This window comes from Coregonus lavaretus (assembly GCF_964263955.1).
Source record: "Coregonus lavaretus genome assembly, contig: HAP1_SCAFFOLD_3484, whole genome shotgun sequence".
Classification (NCBI taxonomy): domain Eukaryota; kingdom Metazoa; phylum Chordata; class Actinopteri; order Salmoniformes; family Salmonidae; genus Coregonus; species Coregonus lavaretus.
Window position 1 is genome coordinate 34,598 of NW_028157529.1, and position 24,352 is coordinate 58,949.

At 46.1% G+C, this 24,352-nt stretch overlaps 1 protein-coding gene across 1 annotated transcript in view; it reads right to left on the minus strand.

Annotated features, from left to right (window-relative positions):
* Nucleotides 1–23,698, minus strand: part of LOC311125316 (protein kinase C beta type) — a gene marked incomplete at its 5' end in the record, with an annotated part of 39,481 nt that extends 15,783 nt beyond the window's left edge. Inside the window, 8 exons of the mRNA XM_084199369.1 lie at nt 5,929–5,991; nt 6,095–6,186; nt 12,078–12,251; nt 12,576–12,719; nt 13,184–13,280; nt 15,877–16,011; nt 17,655–17,811; nt 23,575–23,698. Coding sequence (XP_084055495.1) covers nt 5,929–5,991; nt 6,095–6,186; nt 12,078–12,251; nt 12,576–12,719; nt 13,184–13,280; nt 15,877–16,011; nt 17,655–17,811; nt 23,575–23,698 — 986 coding nt within the window. The remainder of the gene's footprint in view (nt 1–5,928; nt 5,992–6,094; nt 6,187–12,077; nt 12,252–12,575; nt 12,720–13,183; nt 13,281–15,876; nt 16,012–17,654; nt 17,812–23,574) is intronic.
* Between the last annotated feature and the right edge of the window lie 654 nt (nt 23,699–24,352).

Genomic DNA, 24,352 nt, shown 5'->3' on the forward strand with positions numbered 1-24,352 from the left:
CCACTGGCTTCCAGTTGAAGCTCGCATCTGTTACAAGACCATGGTGCTTGCCTATGGAGCTGTGAGGGGAACGGCACCTCTGTACCTTTAGGCTCTGATCAGTCCCTACACCCAAACGAGGGCATTGCGTTCATCCACCTCTGGCCTGCTGGCTCCCCTTCCTCTGCGGAAGCATAGTTCCCGCTCAGCCCAGTCAAAACTGTTCGCTGCTCTGGCACCCCAATGGTGGAACAAGCTCCCTCACGACGCCAGGACAGCGGAGTCACTCACCACCTTCCGGAGACATTTGAAACCCCACCTCTTTAAGGAATACCTGGGATAGGATAAAGTAATCCTTCTACCCCCCCGCCCCCCCTTAAAAAATAAAATAATAATAAATAAATAAATAAAAAATATATTTAAAAAATTGTAAAGTGGTTAACCCACTGGCTATAGGGTGAATGCACCAATTTGTAGGTTGCTCTGGATAAGAGCGTCTGCTAAATGACGTAAATGTAAATGTAAATGTAAAAAGAGACGTTCAAAAAGAGCTGTTGGTTCGTGAACGACTCATCACCAATCTATATGAAGCCTAATGAGCAACTGAATCTAAAACACTGAGAAATATCGACGTCATCAATTACAAACTACATGACTAGATAAACAAATACTAAACCCTCCCCTTGACTGAGATTGAAAAAGCGCGACCCTCCCCCATTTTCCTCCAGGTAACATGATGTCAATTCTGATCCATCCGGGAAAAATAACAGACCTACTGTAGGACCCATAACTTCACCTAACAACATAGACCTACTGTAGGACCCATAACTTCACCTAACAACAACATAGACCTACTGTAGGACCCATAACTTCACCAAACAACAACATAGACCTACTGTAGGACCCATAACTTCACCTAACAATAACAAAGACCTACTGTAGGACCCATAACTTCACCAAACAATAACATAGACCTACTGTAGGACCCATAACTTCACCTAACAACACAGACCTACTGTAGGACCCATAACATCACCTAACAACAACATAGACCTACTGTAGGACCCATAACTTCACCTAACAACAACATAGACCTACTGTAGGACCCATAACTTCACCTAACAATAACACAGACCTACTGTAGGACCCATAACTTCACCTAAAAATAACATAGACCTACTGTAGGACCCATAACTTCACCTAACAATAACATAGACCTACTGTAGGACCCATAACTTCACCTAACAATAACATAGACCTACTGTAGGACCCATAACTTCACCTAACAATAACATACCTACTGTAGGACCCATAACTTCACCTAACAACAACATAGACCTACTGTAGGACCCATAACTTCACCAAACAACAACATAGACCTACTGTAGGACCCATAACTTCACCTAACAATAACAAAGACCTACTGTAGGACCCATAACTTCACCAAACAATAACATAGACCTACTGTAGGACCCATAACTTCACCTAACAACACAGACCTACTGTAGGACCCATAACTTCACCTAACAACATATACCTACTGTAGGACCCATAACATCACCTAACAACAACATAGACCTACTGTAGGACCCATAACTTCACCTAACAACATATACCTACTGTAGGACCCATAACATCACCTAACAACAACATAGACCTACTGTAGGACCCATAACTTCACCTAACAATAACACAGACCTACTGTAGGACCCATAACTTCACCTAACAATAACACAGACCTACTGTAGGACCCATAACTTCACCTAACAACATAGACCTACTGTAGGACCCATAACTTCACCTAACAACAACATAGACCTACTGTAGGACCCATAACTTCACCTAACAACATAGACCTACTGTAGGACCCATAACTTCACCTAACAACATAGACCTACTGTAGGACCCATAACTTCACCTAACAATAACATAGACCTACTGTAGGACCCATAACTTCACCTAACAATAACATAGACCTACTGTAGGACCCATAACTTCACCTAACAATAACATACCTACTGTAGGACCCATAACTTCACCTAACAACAACATAGACCTACTGTAGGACCCATAACTTCACCAAACAACAACATAGACCTACTGTAGGACCCATAACTTCACCTAACAATAACAAAGACCTACTGTAGGACCCATAACTTCACCTAACAACACAGACCTACTGTAGGACCCATAACTTCACCTAACAACATATACCTACTGTAGGACCCATAACATCACCTAACAACAACATAGACCTACTGTAGGACCCATAACATCACCTAACAACAACATAGACCTACTGTAGGACCCATAACTTCACCTAACAATAACACAGACCTACTGTAGGACCCATAACTTCACCTAACAATAACACAGACCTACTGTAGGACCCATAACTTCACCTAACAATAACACAGACCTACTGTAGGACCCATAACTTCACCTAACAACATAGACCTACTGTAGGACCCATAACTTCACCTAACAACAACATAGACCTACTGTAGGACCCATAACTTCACCTAACAACAACATAGACCTACTGTAGGACCCATAACTTCACCTAACAACAACATAGACCTACTGTAGGACCCATAACTTCACCTAACAATAACATAGACCTACTGTAGGACCCATAACTTCACCTAACAACATAGACCTACTGTAGGACCCATAACTTCACATAACAACATAGACCTACTGTAGGACCCATAACTTCACTTAACAACATAGACCTACTGTAGGACCCATAACTTCACCTAACAATAACATAGACCTACTGTAGGACTCATAACTTCACCTAACAACATAGACCTACTGTAGGACCCATAACTTCACCTAACAATAACATAGACCTACTGTAGGACCCATAACATCACCTAACAACAACATAGACCTACTGTAGGACCCATAACTTCACCTAACAATAACATAGACCTACTGTAGGACCCATAACTTCACCTAACAACAACATAGACCTACTGTAGGACCCATAACTTCACCTAACAACAACATAGACCTACTGTAGGACCCATAACTTCACCTAACAACAACAACAACATAGACCTACTGTAGGACCCATAACTTCACCTAACAACAACATAGACCTACTGTAGGACCCATAACTTCACCTAACAACAACATAGACCTACTGTAGGACCCATAACTCCAACTAACAACAACATAGACCTACTGTAGGACCCATAACTTCACCTAACAACAACATAGACCTACTGTAGGACCCATAACTTCACCTAACAACAACAACAACATAGACCTACTGTAGGACCCATAACTTCACCTAACAACAACACAGACCTACTGTAGGACCCATAACTTCACCTAACAACAACATAGACCTACTGTAGGACCCATAACTTCACCTAACAATAACATAGACCTACTGTAGGACCCATAACTTCACCTAACAATAACAGACCTACTGTAGGACCCATAACTTCACCTAACAATAACATAGACCTACTGTAGGACCCATTACTTCACCTAACAATAACATAGACCTACTGTAGGACCCATAACTTCACCTAACAACAACATAGACCTACTGTAGGACCCATAACTTCACCTAACAATAACATAGACCTACTGTAGGACCCATAACTTCACTTAACAATAACATAGACCTACTGTAGGACCCATAACTTCACCTAACAACATAGACCTACTGTAGGACCCATAACTTCACCTAACAACACAGACCTACTGTAGGACCCATAACTTCACCTAACAACATAGACCTACTGTAGGACCCATAACTTCACCTAACAATAACATAGACCTACTGTAGGACCCATAACATCACCTAACAACAACATAGACCTACTGTAGGACCCATAACTTCACCTAACAATAACATAGACCTACTGTAGGACCCATAACTTCACCTAACAACAACATAGACCTACTGTAGGTCCCATAACTCCAACTAACAACAACATAGACCTACTGTAGGACCCATAACTTCACCTAACAACAACATAGACCTACTGTAGGACCCATAACTTCACCTAACAACAACAACAACATAGACCTACTGTAGGACCCATAACTTCACCTAACAACAACATAGACCTACTGTAGGACCCATAACTTCACCTAACAACAACATAGACCTACTGTAGGACCCATAACTTCACCTAACAACAACAACAACATAGACCTACTGTAGGACCCATAACTTCACCTAACAACAACATAGACCTACTGTAGGACCCATAACTTCACCTAACAACAACATAGACCTACTGTAGGACCCATAACTTCACCTAACAACAACATAGACCTACTGTAGGACCCATAACTTCACCTAACAACAACATAGACCTACTGTAGGACCCATAACTTCACCTAACAACATAGACCTACTGTAGGACCCATAACTTCACCTAACAATAACATAGACCTACTGTAGGACCCATAACTTCACCTAACAATAACAGACCTACTGTAGGACCCATAACTTCACCTAACAATAACATAGACCTACTGTAGGACCCATTACTTCACCTAACAATAACATAGACCTACTGTAGGACCCATAACTTCACCTAACAACAACATAGACCTACTGTAGGACCCATAACTTCACCTAACAATAACATAGACCTACTGTAGGACCCATAACTTCACCTAACAATACCATAGACCTACTGCAGGACCCAAAACTTCACCTAACAACAACACAGACCTACTGTAAAGCAGGAAGTAGCAGTGACTCGCTCAATACGGGAGTGGTCAGATGATGCGGACGCTAACCGGGTCCACCAATAAGAGCATCGACGACGTCGTCCCCACAGTGACCCAACCAGAAGCCCTGGATTACAGGCAACATCCGCACTGAGCTAAAGGCTAGAGCTGCCGCTTTTCAAGGAGCGGGACATTAATCCTGACGCTTATAAGAAGTCCCGCTTCGACCTCAAACAGGCAAAGAATCAATACAGGACTAAGATCGAATCCTACTAGGCCGGCTCTGACGCTCGACGGATCTGTCAACTATTACGGATTACAAAGGGAAACCCAGCCTAGAGTCTAGTGAGTGTGTGGGTAGAGTCCAGTGCAGGGTTCTTCAATTCCGGTCCTGGAGGGCCGAAACACTTCTGTTTTTTATTTCTACCTGGTAGTTAATTGCACTCACCTGGTGTCCCAGGTCTGAATTAGCCCCTGATTAGAAGGAGAGGATGAAAAACAGAGGTGTTTCGGCCCTCCAGGACCGGAATTGAAGAACCCTGGTCCAATGAGTGTGTGGGTAGAGTCCAGTGAGTTAGTGGGTAGAGTCCAGTGAGTGTGCATAGAGCCGGTGCAAGAGTGTCAGTGCAAATAAAAAGGGGGTCAATGCAAATAGTCCGGGTAGCCATTTGATTAACTGTTCAGCAGTCTTATGGCTTGGGGGTAGAAGCTGTTCAGGAGCCTTTTAGTCCCAGACTTGGCGCAGAGAGAACAGTCTATGACTAGGGTGGCTGGAGTCTGACAATTTTGGGGGCCTTCCTCTGACACCGCCTGGTATAGAGGTCCTGGATGGCAGGAAGCTTGGCCCCAGTGATGTACTGGGCCGTATGCACTACCCTCTGTTGTGCCTTGCGGTGCGATGCCAAGCAGTTGCCATACCAGGCGGTGATGCAGCCAGTCAAGATGCTCTCGATGGTGCAGCTGTAGAACTTTTTGAGGATCTGAGGGCCCGTGCCAAATAGTTTCTGCCTCCTGAGGGAGAAGAGGCGTTGTCGTGCCCTCTTCACGACTGTGTTGGTGTGTTTTGGACCATGATAGATCCTTAGGGATGTGGACGCTAAGGCTCTCAACCCGCTCCACTACAACGGATTGATGCTCGGCCCTCTATGACCAGCTCCTTTGTCTTGCTGACAAACATTCACAAGGCCGCGGGGCCAGACGGAATACCACACATAACAAACATGAACAAACACACTGACTCACCGGTAAACGATGCCTTTGGAATGGAGGAAGAGGAGGCCGAGGGAAATCTCTGCAGCATAGAACCTACACACACCACACACACCCTGAGTTAGACCAGGCATAGGAGTGTGTGTGTGTGTGTGTGTGTTGTGTGTGTGTGTGTGTGTGTGTGTGTGTGTGTACTCACACAGCGTGGGGTTCCTTGAACTTGCCGACCTGCTGGATCTGATACATGAGGTCTCCTCCGTTGATATACTCCATCACAAAATATAACCTGTCCTGGAGAGAGAGAGAGAGAGAGATATATATACATATACTCCATCACACAATACAAGCTGTCCTGGAGAGAGACAGAGAGAAGGGGTAAAGAGAGAGTGGGGAGGGAGATCTATTCATCCATCCATCCATCCATCCATCCATCCATCTACTGCATCAAAAACAACACTCCCTTAACTAGACCTGGAGAGCTGCAGGTAGAGAGAGACATGTCTGCACTCTGGACTGTGGTGAGACAACATCAACAGGAGAAAGAGCAGGAGCAGGAGAAGAACAGAGCACTAGAGGAGAGGATCAGAGTGCTGGAGGAGAAGGTGAGGACGATGACGGGTGACAGAGAACAACCCATTAGAGAGCTGGCCACCCCCGCAGAGAAGCCAGCAGAACAGTCTACCCAATACCATAGCTGGTCACGTGTAGCTCAGTTGGCAGAGCATGGCGCTTGCAACACCAGGGTTGTGGGTTTGATTCCCAAGGGGGACCAGTATGATTTTATGGGGGATAAGTATGAAAATGTATGCACTCTACCGTAAGTATCTCTGGATAGGAGCGTCCGCTAAATGACTCACTACCGTAAGTCTCTCTGGATAAGAGTGTCTGCTAAATGACTCACTACTGTAAGTCTCTCTGGATAAGAGTGTCTGCTAAATGACTCACTACTGTAAGTCTCTCTGGATAAGAGCGTTCTGCTAAATGACTCACTACTGTAAGTCTCTCTGGATAAGAGTGTCTGCTAAATGACTCACTACCGTAAGTCTCTCTGGATAAGAGCGTCTGCTAAATGACTCACATTTAGCATTTAGCGTCTGCTAAATGCTAAATGACTCACTACTGTAAGGTTAAGGGCTGTAAGTAAGCATTTCACTGTAATGTCTGCACCTGTTGTATTCGGCGCATGTGACCAATAAAATTTGATTTGATTTGATTTGATTTGAAGTCTCTCTGGATAAGAGCGTCTGCTAAATGACTCACTAACTGTAAGTCTCTCTGGATAAGAGCGTCTGCTAAATGACTCACTAACTGTAAGTCTCTCTGGATAAGAGTGTCTGCTAAATGACTCACTACTGTAAGTCTCTCTGGATAAGAGCGTCTGCTAAATGACTCACTACTGTAAGTTTCTCTGGATAAGAGCGTCTGCTAAATGACTACTGTAAGTCTCAGGATAAGAGCGTTTGCTAAATGACTCACTACTGTAAGTCTCTCTGGATAAGAGCGTCTGCTAAATGACTCACTACTGTAAGTCACTCTGGATAAGAGCATCTGCTAAATGACTCACTACTGTAAGTCTCTCTGGAAAATAGCGTCTGCTAAATGACTGACTACTGTAAGTCTCTCAGGATAAGAGCGTCTGCTAAATGACTCACTACTGTAAGTCTCTCTGGATAAGAGTGTCTGCTAAATGACTCACTACTGTAAGTCTCTCTGGATAAGAGTGTCTGCTAAATGACTCACTACTGTAAGTCTCTCTGGATAAGAGCGTCTGCTAAATGACTACTGTAAGTCTCAGGATAAGAGCGTCTGCTAAATGACTCACTACTGTAAGTCTCTCAGGATAAGAGCATCTGCTAAATGACTCACTACTGTAAGTCTCTCTGGATAAGAGTGTCTGCTAAATGACTCACTACTGTAAGTCTCTCTGGATAAGAGTGTCTGCTAAATGACTCACTACTGTAAGTCTCTCTGGATAAGAGCGTCTGCTAAATGACTACTGTAAGTCTCAGGATAAGAGCGTCTGCTAAATGACTCACTACTGAAAGTCTCTCTGGATAAGAGTGTCTGCTAAATGACTCACTACTGTAAGTCTCTCTGGATAAGAGCGTCTGCTAAATGACTGACTACTGTAAGTCTCTCAGGATAAGAGCGTCTCGACGTCACAGCAGGACAGTCCACCCCAGACCCTGACCATAGCCTCGACATCACAGCAGAACAGCCCACCCCAGACCCTGACCATAGCCTCGACGTCACAGCAGAACAGATAAATGAAGAACTCCAAGCCCAGGGGACCCCCTCCTAGCACCCCCCCTGTCAGCCACCCTGATAGCCCTCCTGACGACCCCCCCCCCCCCCCCCCCCACACCCACTGAGGACACACACAAGCAACAGATTGTACTCCTTATGGACTCAAACGGGAAATACATACAATAAAATAATGTTTCTCAAACACACAGCGTCTAAACTCTGGTGTCCAAACACCCAGCGCGCCCTAGACCTTCTGTCTGAGGACCGACTAGGATCACCCAGCCACATAATAATACACACAGGCACAAACGACCTGAGAGCACAGCAGGAAAGGGAGGCCACAGCACTCAAGGGAGTGACTTGAAAAAGCTTCTTCTACTTTCCCCAACGCACAAGTGGTTATCTCCACCCTGCTACCACGAAAACACTTTTCACCCTGCTACCATACAGCGGGTAAACTGAAGTATTTCCTGTGACTGTGCCTCAAAACCAAATGTTTACCTGGCCCACCACTCCAGCCTTTAGGACCAGGTCCACCTCTACACGGCAGCAGTGCCCACCTTCACCAGGACCCTAAAGGACATCGCCCTTGACCGCAGCACCTCACACAGGAGCAACAGATCAACAGCTTCTCCATCCTGGATGGGGAAATCAATCATTTCCAGACCCAGGGACATGTACTAGTCTGTGGCAACCTAAATGCCAGAACTGGACAAGAACCTGACACCCTCAGCACTCAGGGAGACAAACACCTACCTGGAGGTGACAGCATTCCCTCCCCCATATGCCCCCCTAGACACAACTACGACAACATAACCAACAAAAACGGGTCACAACTCCTGCAGCTCTGTCGCACGCTGGGTATGTACATAGTCAATGGTAGGCTTCGAGGGGACTCCTATGGTTGGTACACCTATAGCTAATCTCTTGGCAGAAGTACTGTAGACTATTTTATCACCGACCTCAACCCAGTCTCTCTCAGAGCATTCACAGTCAGCCCACTGACATCCCTATAAGATCACAGCAAAATCGCAATCTACTTGAACGGAGCAATAATCAACCATGAGGCATCGAAGCCGAACAAACTGCATACTATTAAGAACATGCTATAGATGGAAGGAGGGTAGTGTAGAAACCTACCAAACAACTATTGGCCAACAATAAATCCCTCTTAGAAAACTTCCTGGACAAAATGTTTTCCTGCAATAGTGAAGGTGTAAACATAGCAGTAGGGAGCCTGAACAATATACAGTGGGGAGAACAAGTATTTGATACACTGCCGATTTAGCAGGTTTTCCTACTTACAAAGCATGTAGAGGTCTGTAATTTTTATCATAGGTACATTTCAACTGTGAGAGACGGAATCTAAAACAAAAATACAGAAAATCACATTGTATGATTTTTAAGTAATTAATTTGCATTTTATTGCATGACATAAGTATTTGATACATCAGAAAAGCAGAACTTAATATTTGGTACAGAAACCTTTGTTTGCAATTACAGAGATCATACGTTTCCTGTAGGACTTGACCAGGTTTGCACACACTGCAGCAGGGATTTTGGCCCACTCCTCCATACAGACCTTCTCCAGATCCTTCAGGTTTCGGGGCTGTCGCTGGGCAATACGGACTTTCAGCTCCCTCCAAAGAATTTCTATTGGGTTCAGGTCTGGAGACTGGCTAGGCCACTCCAGGACCTTGAGATGCTTCTTACGGAGCCACTCCTTAGTTGCCCTGGCTGTGTGTTTTGGGTCGTTGTCATGCTGGAAGGCCCAGCCACGACCCATCTCCAATGCTCTTACTGAGGGAAGGAGGTTGTTGGCCAAGATTTCGCAATACATGGCCTCATCTATCCTCCCCTCAGTGCGGTGCAGTCATCCTGTCCCCTTTGCAGAAAAGCATTCCCAAAGAATGATGTTTTCACCTCCATGCTTCACGGTTGGGATGGTGTTCTTGGGGTTGTACTCATCCTTCTTCTTCCTCCAAACACGGCGAGTGGAGTTTAGACCAAAAAGCTCTATTTTTGTCTTATCAGACCACATGACCTTCTCCCATTCCTCCTCTGGATCATCCAGATGGTCATTGGCAAACTTCAGACAGGCCTGGACATGCGCTGGCTTGAGCAGGGGGACCTTGCGTGCGCTGCAGGATTTTAATCCATGACGCCGTAGTGTGTTACTAATGGTTGTCTTTGAGACTGTGGTCCCAGCTCTCTTCAGGTCATTGACCAGGTCCTGCCGTGTAGTTCTGGGCTGATCCCTCACCTTCCTCATGATCATTGATGCCCCACGAGGTGAGATCTTGCATGGAGCCCTAGACCGAGGGTGATTGACCGTCATCTTGAACTTCTTCCATTTTCTAATAATTGCGCCAACAGTTGTTGCCTTCTCACCAAGCTGCTTGCCTATTGTCCTGTAGCCCATCCCAGTCTTGTGCAGGTCTACAATTTTATCCCTGATGTCCTTACACAGCTCTCTGGTCTTGGCCATTGTGGAGAGGTTGGAGTCTGTTTGATTGAGTGTGTGGACAGGTGTCTTTTATACAGGTAATGAGTTCAAACAGGTGCAGTTAATACAGGTAATGAGTGGAGAACAGGAGGGCTTCTTAAAGAAAAACTAACAGGTCTGTGAAAGCCGGAATTCTTACTGGTTGGTAGGTGATCAAATACTTATGTCATGCAATAAAATGCAAATTAATTACTTAAAAATCATACAATGTGATTTTCTGGATTTTTGTTTTAGATTCCGTCTCTCACAGTTGAAGTGTACCTATGATAAAAATTACAGACCTCTACATGCTTTGTAAGTAGGAAAACCTGCAAAATCGGCAGTGTATCAAATACTTCTTCTCCCCACTGTGTGTATATATATATATATGTATATATATGTATATGTGTTGAAGAGGGTGGGGCTCAAGCTGCATCCCTGTCTCACCCCACCCTTAGTTTTAGAGATGTTCAGGACCAGTTTATTAGTGGCCACCCATTCCAAAACAGACTGCAACTCTTTGTTAAGGGTTTCAGTGACTTCATTAGCTGTGGTTGCTGATGCGTATATGGTTGAATCATCAGCATTTTTATTTTATTTTTTATTTAACCAGTTCTCATTACATGGACATACTACATGCTGTGTTTAATGCCAGTGTCAGGTCACTGGTAAAAATAGAAAAGAGTAGAGGGCCTAGAGAGCTGCCCTGTGGTACACCACACTTTACATGTTTGACATTTAGAGAAGCTTCCATTAAAGAAAACTCTTTGAGTTCTATTAGGCAGATAGCTCTGAATCCACGATATGGCAGAGGTTGAAAAGCCATAACACATACGTTTTTTCAACAACAGGTTATGGTCAATAATATCAAAGGCTGCACTGAAATGTAACAGTACAGCTCCCACAATCTTCTTATACTCAGTTTCTTTCAACACCATTTTTCCCAACAGTTTGCTAAGAGCTGGCAGCAAGCTGATAGGTCTACAGTTAGAACCAGTAAAGGCTGCTTTACCATTCTTGGGTAGCGGAATGACTTTGGCTTCCCTCCAGGCCTGAGGACAAAGACTTTCCTCTAGGCTCAGATTAAAGATATGACCGATAGGAGTGGCTATAGAGTCAGCTACCATCCTCAGTAGCTTATTCCATTTGCTTTGGCAATGTAAAACATATGTTTCCCAATAAAGCCCCTTGAATTGAAAGAAAGAGAAACAGAGAAAGTATTCCCAGAATTCCACCTCAGAAAACACTGATAAAAGCACCTGCTCTGGAGAATGGTGTGTGTGAGTGTGAGTGTGAGTGTGAGTGTGTGTGTGTGTGTGTGTGTGTGTGTGTGTGTGTGTGTGTGTGTGTGTGTGCCTCTCTGTGTGTGTGTGTGTGTGTGTGTGTGTGTGTGTGTGTGTGTGTGTGTGTGTGTGTGTGTGTGTGTGTGTGTGTGTGTGTGTGTGTTTACCATGGTCTGGAAGCAGGAGTGGAGCTGTGTGAGGAAGGGAGGTTTCCCCGACAGGGCCAGGACTCTCTTCTCAACCATGGTACACTCCACATCATCATCCTGAATCACAACATCCTTCTTCAGGATCTTTATGGCATACAGCTCATCTGCCCCTTTACGCTCTGCTAACATCACCTAGAGATGAGAGGGAATATTTAACAGTCACTCCAGGATTTTTGCAATTCTGTGATTGAATTCTTACAGCATAAAACAGTTGAAGGGATGCTAACAGATACCCATAGACTTCCAGTCACTCCGCTAACGCTAGTTAGCATTGGCTCGCGAAACTACCTCTAACTTCCTTCATACTGGACACAGAGACATAAAAATGTCTCTCCACCCCCCACACACAGTCTCTCCACCCCCCACACACAGTCTCTCCACCCCCACACACACAGTCTCTCCATCCCCACACACACAGTCTCTCCATCCCCACACACAGTCTCTCCGTCCCCCTACCTTCCCGAAGCTGCCCTTGCCCAACACCATGATGAAGTTGAAGTCTGTCAGTTTGACGCGGTCCTGGTTACCGTTGCTATCGTACTTAGAGACGGAGTTAGAGGAAGACCCATCTGTGTTCTTACCAGGACCAATCTTAGCCCTCTGACGGGGGGGGGGGGGAGAGGGAGAGAGAAGTTATGATCAGCATTGCAGTTTGTTTTGTGAACATTTGAGTTTGACAACTGCCCCCTAAACTAACTCCATGGTCTCCACTCCAGAAGAACTGAAGTCAGGACTGAAGAGTGCTGCACACTTGTCATATACAGTGGGGGGGAAAAAAGTATTTAGTCAGCCCACCAATTGTGCAAGTTTTTCCACTTAAAAAGATGAGAGAGGCCTGTAATTTTCATCATAGGTACACGTCAACTATGACAGACAAAATGAGAATTTTTTTTCCAGAAAATCACATTGTAGGATTTTTTATGAATTTATTTGCAAATGATGGTGGAAAATAAATGTATATATGCCATGTAGGATTTAATACTAGCAACCCTCCCTCCGGTTGACACCTCACTTCCCGACAGAATGTTTCCTTCAGACCCAGGAAGTGGTCTTTGGTTTCTCACCTCAAACTTTTGTCGTAGTTCCTCGTTGCCGTCTTCTCCGTCTGGTTGGACGGGAACATTAAAGTACTCTCCCTCCTCCTGGGACAGCAACTTAAACCTATAGAATATATAGATTAACACTACAGATTGACACTACAGATTGACACTACAGATTAACACTACAGATTGACGCTACAGATTAACGCTACAGATTAACGCTACAGATTGACGCTACAGATTGACGCTACAGATTGACGCTACAGATTGACGCTACAGATTGACGCTACAGATGGACGCTACAGATGGACACTACAGATGGACACTACAGATGGACACTACAGATGGACACTACAGATGGACACTACAGATTAACACTACAGATGGACACTACAGATGGACACTACAGATTGACACAACAGATTAACACCATGGGCTCTATGTTAAACCCACTGGTAGGGATATTTAAGACCAACCAAACGCTGGTTTTAGCGGTAACCCAGTTGGTTATGGCATGAATATTGACAGCGGAAACGCAGCCTATCCAGCCGTGACGCACCCTGCTCATATACGCACGGAACAAGAGTAGCCTAATATGCTTTTGGTGCCTGTATACTACGTATTTAGGAACATAAACTAACGTTTTTTTCCCATTTCGTTGTATTTTATTAAAAACCAAGCATCTCCTCCTCTCAATTGAGGCTTTTTTTTTTTTGTCTGCAACAATGAAATCGCGAAGTAGTCAAGACTGTCGATAAAGTGCTTGGCTCCTGAGACCCGGCTTAGAAATAAATCTTAAAATCAGCGAAGCTTTATTAAAATAGAAAGTTTGAAAGGATTTAAACAGTGAGCTGCCGTTCCCTTTTTATCTGTGTATTATAGGCAGGCCCACTTTATTTTAGCCGTGCAGCCCCCGTTTTGGACGTGCGTAAAACCCCCCCCTCCATGACGTAGGCTACGTGTCCACGCCCATCATGACACCCCCCCTCCATGACGTAGGCTACGTGTCCACGCCCATCATGACACGAGAGATGAGAACCTCTGTGAATACCGGTGAACCTCGTATCTAGAAGTTATCTGTAACCTGTAACAATGGCTTGTTTTCCGTTTCATATATGTTCAAAACCCAAGCCCCTCCCTCAGGTCTACTATAATGAAGGCTGGATCAACAACAACCCAAGCCCCTCCCTCAGGTCTACTATAATGAAGGCTGGTTCAACAACAAGCCCCTCCCTCAGGTCTACTATAATGAAGGCTGGATCAACAACAAGCCCCTCCCTCAGGTCTACTATAATGAAGGCTGGATCAACAACAAGCCCCTCCCTCAGGTCTACTATAATGAAGGATGGTTCAACAACAACCCAAGCCCTCCCTCAGGTCTACTATAATGAAGGCTGGTTCAACAACAAGCCAACCCCTCCCTCAGGTCTACTATAATGAAGGCTGGTTCAACAACAACCCAAGCCCCTCCCTCAGGTCTACTATAATGAAGGCTGGTTCAACAACAAGCCCTCCCTCAGGTCTACTATAATGAAGGCTGGTTCAACAACAAGCCCCTCCCTCAGGTCTACTATAATGAAGGCTGGTTCAACAACAAGCCCTCCCTCAGGTCTACTATAATGAAGGCTGGTTCAACAACAAGCCCTCCCTCAGGTCTACTATAATGAAGGATGGTTCAACAACAAGCCCTCCCTCAGGTCTACTATAATGAAGGCTGGTTCAACAACAAGCCCCTCCCTCAGGTCTACTATAATGAAGGATGGTTCAACAACAAGCCCTCCCTCAGGTCTACTATAATGAAGGCTGGTTCAATATTATTTGCCCACAGGGAGAAATTATGGTGCCTGTAAATGGGACATAGTCTATTTAAAACAAGTTGTTTCGTTTTGTTTAGAATTTGATTATAATTAAATCGTTCTCTTCTCAGGCCTCATCAATAATGAATGTAATCTTGCTTATTGACAACGTTTGGCATGTCCATGCTCAGCCATAATGTAATTTACAGTAGGCCTAGCCCCCATGTCAGTGTGAATGCTATTGAAGCCATGGAATTACTTAGAACAATGTGGACAGAAATTGGGTTCAAGTTAACCTATTTAGCGAAGATAGGTCTACATTTTGTTATTTCGTTTCTGTAAGCCATTTAACAAACTATAAGGGACTAACATTGGAATTAGAGTTGATTCCAAGGCGATACATAAAAGACTTTAAAATACACAGCTTGAAGCAAACACATTTTTCGCCATGGAGCACGTTCTGATTGGTCAGTAAAGGGCCAAACCTCGACACACCCACAACTTGTTTATTAATCAAAACCCAGCCCTTTAACCGCCAACGCCAGCAAGTGTGCCGATAATTATAATAGTGAAAACAGCAACATTATTTCTGACACGCCCGTGAATCCATGGGGCCACCTGAGCTTAGGTTTACCATTGTGTTAGGCTGGTTAAAATAGAGCCATATAGATCAACACAGGTATGAGTTCCTCTGGGAAACTGCCCCTGGCATACTGGACCAAAGGAGAGAGAGCCCATAAAGTCCACCCTTCTCCTCATCTCACCATCATCCACTCCCTCCCTCCCTCCATCATCCCCTCCCTCCACTCCCTCCCTCCCTCCATCATCCACTCCCTCCCTCCATCCTCCACTCCCTCCCTCCCTCCATCATCCACTCCCTCCCTCCCTCCATCATCCACTCCCTCCCTCCATCCATCTCACCATCCGTCCACTCCTTGTTTCTGGAGTTCTGAGATGCCGAAGGACAGCGCTCCCATGAAGTCGTTCCTGCTGGTCAGATCCCAGTCCCAGATCTCCACCGACAGACGCCGGTCCTTATCAGAGTCCTTCAGAGGACTATAGGGAGAGAGAGAGAGAATCACACCTCACAAGATGCAACCGTTCATACTTTATCTTGATGTTATCTTGGCAGAGTGTAAAGTATCATTCACAGATATTCTAAATGTTAAAGGTCTACCCTAAGGCTTCTGCACACCAACTAACTATTGGTGATCAACTGAGACTACACACCAGACAGATTAGAGATCTTATCAGACTATTGGTGATCAACTGAGACTACACACCAGACAGATTAGAGATCTTATCAGACTATTGGTGATCAACTGAGACTACACACCAGACAGATTAGAGATCTTATCAGACTATTGGTGATCAACTGAGACTACACACCAGACAGATTAGAGATTTTATCAGACTATTGGTGATCAACTGAGACCACACACCAGACAGATTAGAGATCTTATCAGACTATTGGTGATCAACTGAGACTACACACCAGACAGATTAGAGATCTTATCAGACTATTGGTGATCAACTGAGACTACACACCAGACAGATTAGAGATCTTATCAGACTATTGGTGATCAACTGAGACCACACACCAGACAGATTAGAGATCTTATCAGACTATTGATGATCAACTGAGACCACACACCAGACAGATTAGAGATCTTATCAGACTATTGATGATCAACTGAGACCACACACCAGACAGATTAGAGATCTTATCAGACTATTGGTGATCAACTGAGACCACACACCAGACAGATTAGAGATCTTATCAGACTATTGATGATCAACTGAGACTACACACCAGACAGATTAGAGATCTTATCAGACTATTGGTGATCAACTGAGACTACACACCAGACAGATTAGAGATCTTATCAGACTATTGGTGATCAACTGAGACCACACACCAGACAGATTAGAGATCTTATCAGACTATTGGTGATCAACTGAGACTACACACCAGACAGATTAGAGATCTTATCAGACTCCATCAGAGCACTACAGAAGGGAGGAGGAAGAGAGAAAAGCGCAACACAATATTTCCCTTCCTACTGTATGTTCCTACTGTACCTACTGTATGTTTATACAGCTCAAAGGAGAGGGAGGGGGGAGGAGGGGGAGGGGGAGAAGGGGGAAAGCGTCTGCTAAATGGCATATTATTATTATTATTATACGTGTGTTGCCTGGATCTCCTTCAAAACAACGATAGTGTAAAGTCTAGAGCTCTCCCAACTCCAAGGGTTCTACAACTGTCCTCCCGAGTGGCGCAGTGGTCTAAGGCACTGCATTGCAGTGCTAGCTGTGCCACTAGAGATCCTGGTTCGAATCCAGGCTCTGTCGTAGCCGGCCGCGACCGGGAGACCCATGGGGCGGCGCACAATTGGCCCAGTGTCGTCCAGGGTAGGGGAGGGTATGGCCGGCATGGATGTAGTTCAGTTGGTAGAGCATGGCGTTTGCAACGCCAGGGTTGTGGGTTCGATAAAATAATGTATGTGCTAACTGTAAGTCGCTCTGGATAAGAGCGTCTGCTAAATGACAAAAATGTAAATGTACAACAAAGATATTATAAACATAGGAGATAGCGCACCATGTGATTTTTATAACCAAAGACATTATTAACATGAAATATATCTCTAAATGTGAAGGTCTGTATAACAAAGATATTATAAAGAGTAGAGATATCTCACAATGTGAAGGTCTCGTTCCAGGTGGGGTTGAGGTTGCACTTGATGGTCTTGGTCTTCTGCTTGGTGCCACTCTTGGGGTCGGGGATGAGTTTGAGCTTCACGTAGGGGTCAGACAGACCGTTGGGGTCCATAGGCACCAGGTTACAAGCCTCCTGGACTGGAGAGGGAGAGGAGAGGAGAGGAGAGGAGAGGAGAGGAGAGGAGAGGAGAGGAGAGGAGAGGAGAGGAGAGGAGAGGAGAGGAGAGGAGAGGAGAGGAGAGGAGAGGAGAGGAGAGGAGAGGAGAGGAGAGGAGAGGAGAGGAGAGGAGAGGAGAGGAGAGGAGAGGAGAGGAGAGGAGAGGAGGGTGGAGAGGAGAGGAGGGAGGGGGGGAGATAGAAGAGAAAGTTAAATTGTCAAAATGTCATTCAACTGAAATGAACTGTACTGTATTGCTGCTTTGAGAGGATGGAGAGAGGATGAGAGAGGATGGAGAGAGGATGGAGAGAGGATGAGAGAGGATGGAGAGAGGATGGAGAGAGGATGGAGAGAGGATGAGAGAGGATGGAGAGAGGATGGAGAGAGGATGGAGAGATAGCGGAGGGATGATGGGCTGATCAATGAGAGTGATTGAAGAAAACATATCCCTGTTTGTATATCTGACAGGTTGAATAAAACCACCAGCAGGGGAATTTAAAATCAATAAACTATTTAGCCCCAAACACAATCCAGAACCACTACATATGTCCTCTACTGCTGTTCAGAGATCAATAAATCAGTAATCAGGGTACAGTAACACAGCAGGCCAGGGTACAGTAACACAGCAGGCCAGGGTACAGTAACAGGCCAGGGTACAGTAACACAGCAGGCCAGGGTACAGTAACAGGCCAGGGTACAGTAACACAGCAGGCCAGGGTACAGTAACACAGCAGGCCAGGGTACAGTAACACAGCAGGCCAGGGTACAGTAACACAGCAGGCCAGGGTACAGTAACAGGCCAGGGTACAGTAACACAGCAGGCCAGGGTACAGTAACAGGCCAGGGTACAGTAACACAGCAGGCCAGGGCACAGTAACACAGCAGGCCAGGGTACAGTAACAGGCCATTGTACAGTAACAGGCCAGGGTACAGTAACAGGCCAGGGTACAGTAACACAGCAGGCCAGGGCACAGTAACACAGCAGGCCAGGGTACAGTAACACAGCAGGCCAGGGTACAGTAACACAGCAGGCCAGGGTACAGTAACAGGCCAGGGTACAGTAACACAGCAGGCCAGGGTACAGTAACAGGCCAGGGTACAGTAACACAGTAGGCCAGGGTACAGTAACAGGCCAGGGTACAGTAACACAGCAGGCCAGGGTACAGTAACAGGCCAGGGTACAGTAACACAGCAGGCCAGGGTACAGTAACACAGCAGGCCAGGGTACAGTAACACAGCAGGCCATGGTACAGTAACAGGCCAGGGTACAGTAACAGGCCAGGGTACAGTAACACAACAGGCCAGGGTACAGTAACACAGCAGGCCAGGGTACAGTAACACAGCAGGCCAGGGTACAGTAACACAGCAGGCCAGGGTACAGTAACACAGCAGGGTACAGTAACAGGCCAGGGTACAGTAACACAGCAGGGTACAGTAACAGGCCAGGGTACAGTAACACAGCAGGGTACAGTAACAGGCCAGGGTACAGTAACACAGCAGGCCAGGGTACAGTAACACAGCAGGCCAGGGTACAGTAACACAGCAGGCCAGGGTACAGTAACACAGCAGGCCAGGGTACAGTAACACAGCAGGCCAGGGTACAGTAACACAGCAGGGTACAGTAACAGGCCAGGGTACAGTAACACAGCAGGCCAGGGTACAGTAACAGGCCAGGGTACAGTAACACAGCAGGCCAGGGTACAGTAACACAGCAGGCCAGGGTACAGTAACACAGCAGGCCAGGGTACAGTAACACAGCAGGCCAGGGTACAGTAACACAGCAGGCCAGGGTACAGTAACACAGCAGGCCAGGGTACAGTAACACAGCAGGCCAGGGTACAGTAACAGGCCAGGGTACAGTAACAGGCCAGGGTACAGTAACAGGCCAGGGTACAGTAACAGGCCAGGGTACAGTAACACAGCAGGCCAGGGTACAGTAACACAGCAGGCCAGGGTACAGTAACACAGCAGGCCAGGGTACAGTAACACAGCAGGCCAGGGTACAGTAACACAGCAGGCCAGGGTACAGTAACACAGCAGGCCAGGGTACAGTAACAGGCCAGGGTACAGTAACACGGCAGGCCAGGGTACAGTAACAGGCCAGGGTACAGTAACACAGCAGGGTACAGTAACAGGCCAGGGTACAGTAACACAGCAGGCCAGGGTACAGTAACACAGCAGGCCAGGGTACAGTAACACAGCAGGCCAGGGTACAGTAACAGGCCAGGGTACAGTAACACAGCAGGCCAGGGTACAGTAACACAGCAGGGTACAGTAACACAGCAGGCCAGGGTACAGTAACACAGCAGGCCAGGGTACAGTAACACAGCAGGGTACAGTAACACAGCAGGCCAGGGTACAGTAACACAGCAGGCCAGGGTACAGTAACACAGCAGGCCAGGGTACAGTAACACAGCAGGCCAGGGTACAGTAACAGGCCAGGGTACAGTAACACAGCAGGCCAGGGTACAGTAACAGGCCAGGGTACAGTAACACAGCAGGCCAGGGTACAGTAACAGGCCAGGGTACAGTAACACAGCAGGCCAGGGTACAGTAACAGGCCAGGGTACAGTAACACAGCAGGCCAGGGTACAGTAACAGGCCAGGGTACAGTAACAGGCCAGGGTACAGTAACACAGCAGGCCAGGGTACAGTAACAGGCCAGGGTACAGTAACACAGCAGGCCAGGGTACAGTAACAGGCCAGGGTACAGTAACAGGCCAGGGTACAGTAACAGGCCAGGGTACAGTAACAGGCCAGGGTACAGTAACAGGCCAGGGTACAGTAACACAGCAGGGTACAGTAACACAGCAGGGTACAGTAACAGGCCAGGGTACAGTAACAGGCCAGGGTACAGTAACACAGCAGGCCAGGGTACAGTAACAGGCCAGGGTACAGTAACACAGCAGGCCAGGGTACAGTAACAGGCCAGGGTACAGTAACACAGCAGGCCAGGGTACAGTAACAGGCCAGGGTACAGTAACACAGCAGGCCAGGGTACAGTAACACAGCAGGCCAGGGTACAGTAACAGGCCAGGGTACAGTAACAGGCCAGGGTACAGTAACACAGCAGGCCAGGGTACAGTAACAGGCCAGGGTACAGTAACAGCAGGCCAGGGTACAGTAACAGGCCAGGGTACAGTAACACAGCAGGCCAGGGTACAGTAACACAGCAGGCCAGGGTACAGTAACAGGCCAGGGTACAGTAACAGGCCAGGGTACAGTAACACAGCAGGCCAGGGTACAGTAACAGGCCAGGGTACAGTAACAGCAGGCCAGGGTACAGTAACAGGCCAGGGTACAGTAACACAGCAGGCCAGGGTACAGTAACACAGCAGGCCAGGGTACAGTAACAGGCCAGGGTACAGTAACACAGCAGGCCAGGGTACAGTAACACAACAGGCCAGGGTACAGTAACATAGTGAGGATACACTATAAAAACAACAACTAGAAAATGGCCTATATATTAGAAACATGATATATAACCATTTAGAAAAGTGAAATAAAAGCCTGAACACACTGTAACTCAGGTCAGGAGTCCTTTCCCCGTGGGCAAGTTTTATTCTAAAGTCCCTGAGGATCTTGTGACCTCTAACTCTCTGTGGGGAAGTTTACCAGACACAGATTAACCCTAGTCCTAGACACAAAAAAAAACACTTTACATGGAGATTCTCTGCTTTTTGGTACAGGATTAGGCTTTCTGTCTCTCGCTCTGTCTCTATATCTGAACAGCTCTCTCTCTATCACTGAAAAGCTCGCTCTCCCTGAACAGCTCTCTATATCTGAACAGCTCTCTCTCTTTAGCTGAACCCCTCTCTCGCTGAACAGCTCTCTCTATGTCCCTGAACAGCTCTCTCTCTCTCTCTAGCTGAACCCCTCTCTAGCTGAACCCCTCTCTAGCTGAACAGCTCTCTAGCTGAACAGCTCTCTCGCTCTATCCCTGAACAGCTCTCTTTCTCTAGCTGAACACCTCTCTTGCTGAACAGCTCGCTCTCTATCCCTGAACAGCTATTGAGCTCTCTCTCGCGCTCTCTCTCTCTCTCTAGCTGAACAGCTCTCTCTCTCTCTCTAGCTGAACACCTATCTCGCTGAACAGCTCTCTCTCTCTAGCTGAACAGCTTTCTCTATCCCTGAACAGCTCTCTCACTGAACAGCTCTCCATCTCTCTCTACCTCTCTCTTTATCTCTCTCTCTACCCCTCTCTTTATCTCTCTCTCTACCCCTCTCTTTATCTCTCTCTCTATCCCTGAACAGCTCTCTCTCTCTCTCTACTTGGTTCTGAATGCTCCATTTGGCAACACTAATCACCAGTTTAGTTAGTCACTATAGAACAATCAATTCTCTTCTCTGGGTGAGCCGCGTGTTCCGGTGTGTGTGTTCCGGTGATGTGGGTCAATCGTTGGGTCATTGATCAAATAATGGACTTTCCAGTTTCACCCCATCACACACACACCTCTCTTTCCAGAACACAGTGCTCCGAAACAAGATCCAGGTCTCCAGTTTAAGCCACAGCCTGCTTGTTAATTCTAAGTCTAAGACGTTGGGGTGCTAAGATTACATATGGAATTGTTTAAAAGATGGTCATACCATGGATCATTTAGCTATTTGATTTAGAATTGTAGGACCTCTGTAGGGGAAGATATTGAAACACATTGAAACACATTGAATAACACATTCAGAAATGGCAAAAAGGACAGTAAAAAAAAGTAATCATTAGAAACAAGGTTTTGAAGTGTCTGTCCTAAATCTAGGAGTATTAAAAAAAAAAACTCTGGAAATATATAAATATATATATATATATATATATGTTTTACACATATTTAACCCCTTTTTTAGGGTCGGCACAAAACCACCTTCATACTTCCATTTTATTTTTAATTTTTACCGGTACTGGTTACCTTCAGATGAGTCCCGTGACACTTGTAGCGGTCGTAAAAAAAACACCATTGTGTTGGTGAGAATCTCCCCTTTCTACAGTGGGGGGTCCCATTAGTGTTGGTGAGAATCTCCCCTTTCTACAGTGGGGGGTCCCATTAGTGTTGGTGAGAATCTCCCCTTTCTACGGGGGGGGGGGGGGGTCCCATTAGTGTTGGTGAGAATCTCCCCTTTCTACAATGGGGTCCCATTAGTGTTGGTGAGAATCTCCCCTTTCTACAGGGGGGGGGGGGGGGGGGGGGGGGTCCCATTAGTGTTCCTGAGAATCTCCCCTTTCTACAGTGGGGTCCCATTAGTGTTCCTGAGAGTCTCCCCTTTCTACAGGGGGGGGGGTCCCATTAGTGTTGGTGAGAATCTCCCCTTTCTACAGGGGGGGGGTCCCATTAGTGTTGGTGAGAATCTCCCCTTTCTACAGGGGGGGGGTCCCATTAGTGTTGGTGAGAATCTCCCCTTTCCCATAGAGTCGTTTATCAGGTCAGACTGTTGGGACGCTGTCTACAGACTTTTCCGTGAGAATACCGATTTTATCCGGGATGTCTCACGGACTGACAAAACACAGCTCTAAATCTGTCACCTTTCACCGCAGATGTGGAAGTGTGACTCTGGCCGATGCTGTGGATTGAGAAGCATTCAGCGCAACAACAAAAAAAAATCCTGATATCTTTAGTTTAAAACGGACAGATTTTGATGGGGATTTTTTTGTTGTTGTTATGGAACTTAGATTGAAGCACAAGTGCGTCAGTCGACTCCAGGGGGTTAAGTGATCCTGTGCAGGGAGTGTTCCTGAGTGTGTGTCTGTATTTACTCACTGTAGACGGTGAGTCGGTCATCCTTGACGTCTGCGGTGATCTGGATGCGTCCTCTCCTCTCAGTGTGGTCTGTTCCACACAGACTGGGAACGTTGGACACACACCGATTATGGATGTTCATCATACAGTCTAGAGAGAGACACACACACACACACACACACACACCAGGGTTGGGGTCAATTCCATTTCAATTCCAGTCAATTCAGAAAATCAAACCATATTCCAATTCCAATTATGCATTTTTCCTCATTGAAAACATTGAAGAGAATTGGAATTTCAGCACACTTCATGAATTGACTGGAATTGAAATGGAATTGGACGCCAATCCTAACACACTCCACAAACACACGTTACGGTATACAACTACGGGGCGGTTTCCCCAGACATATATTAAAAGCCTAGTCCTAGACTCAAAAGCGTCCTCAATGGAGATTCTTCATTGAAAGCAGTTTGACTCCAACCCAGTATGTAATGTCCCATGGACAGACTGTAGCGTCTGTCAACACACTGTAGCGTCTGTCAACACACTGTAGCGTCTGTCAACAGACTGTAGCGTCTGTCAACACACTGTAGCGTCTGTCAACACACTGTAGCGTCTGTCAACACACTGTAGCGTCTGTCAACACACTGTGGGACGACAACGAACCAGGAACTTTGTTTCCGGGAAGCAGATTTTCATCACTGATCATTTGGACAAATCACGATTTTTGCAGGTATTCACATCATTCAAATATTACATTTTTAGTCATTTAGCAGACGCTCTTATCCAGAGTGCATA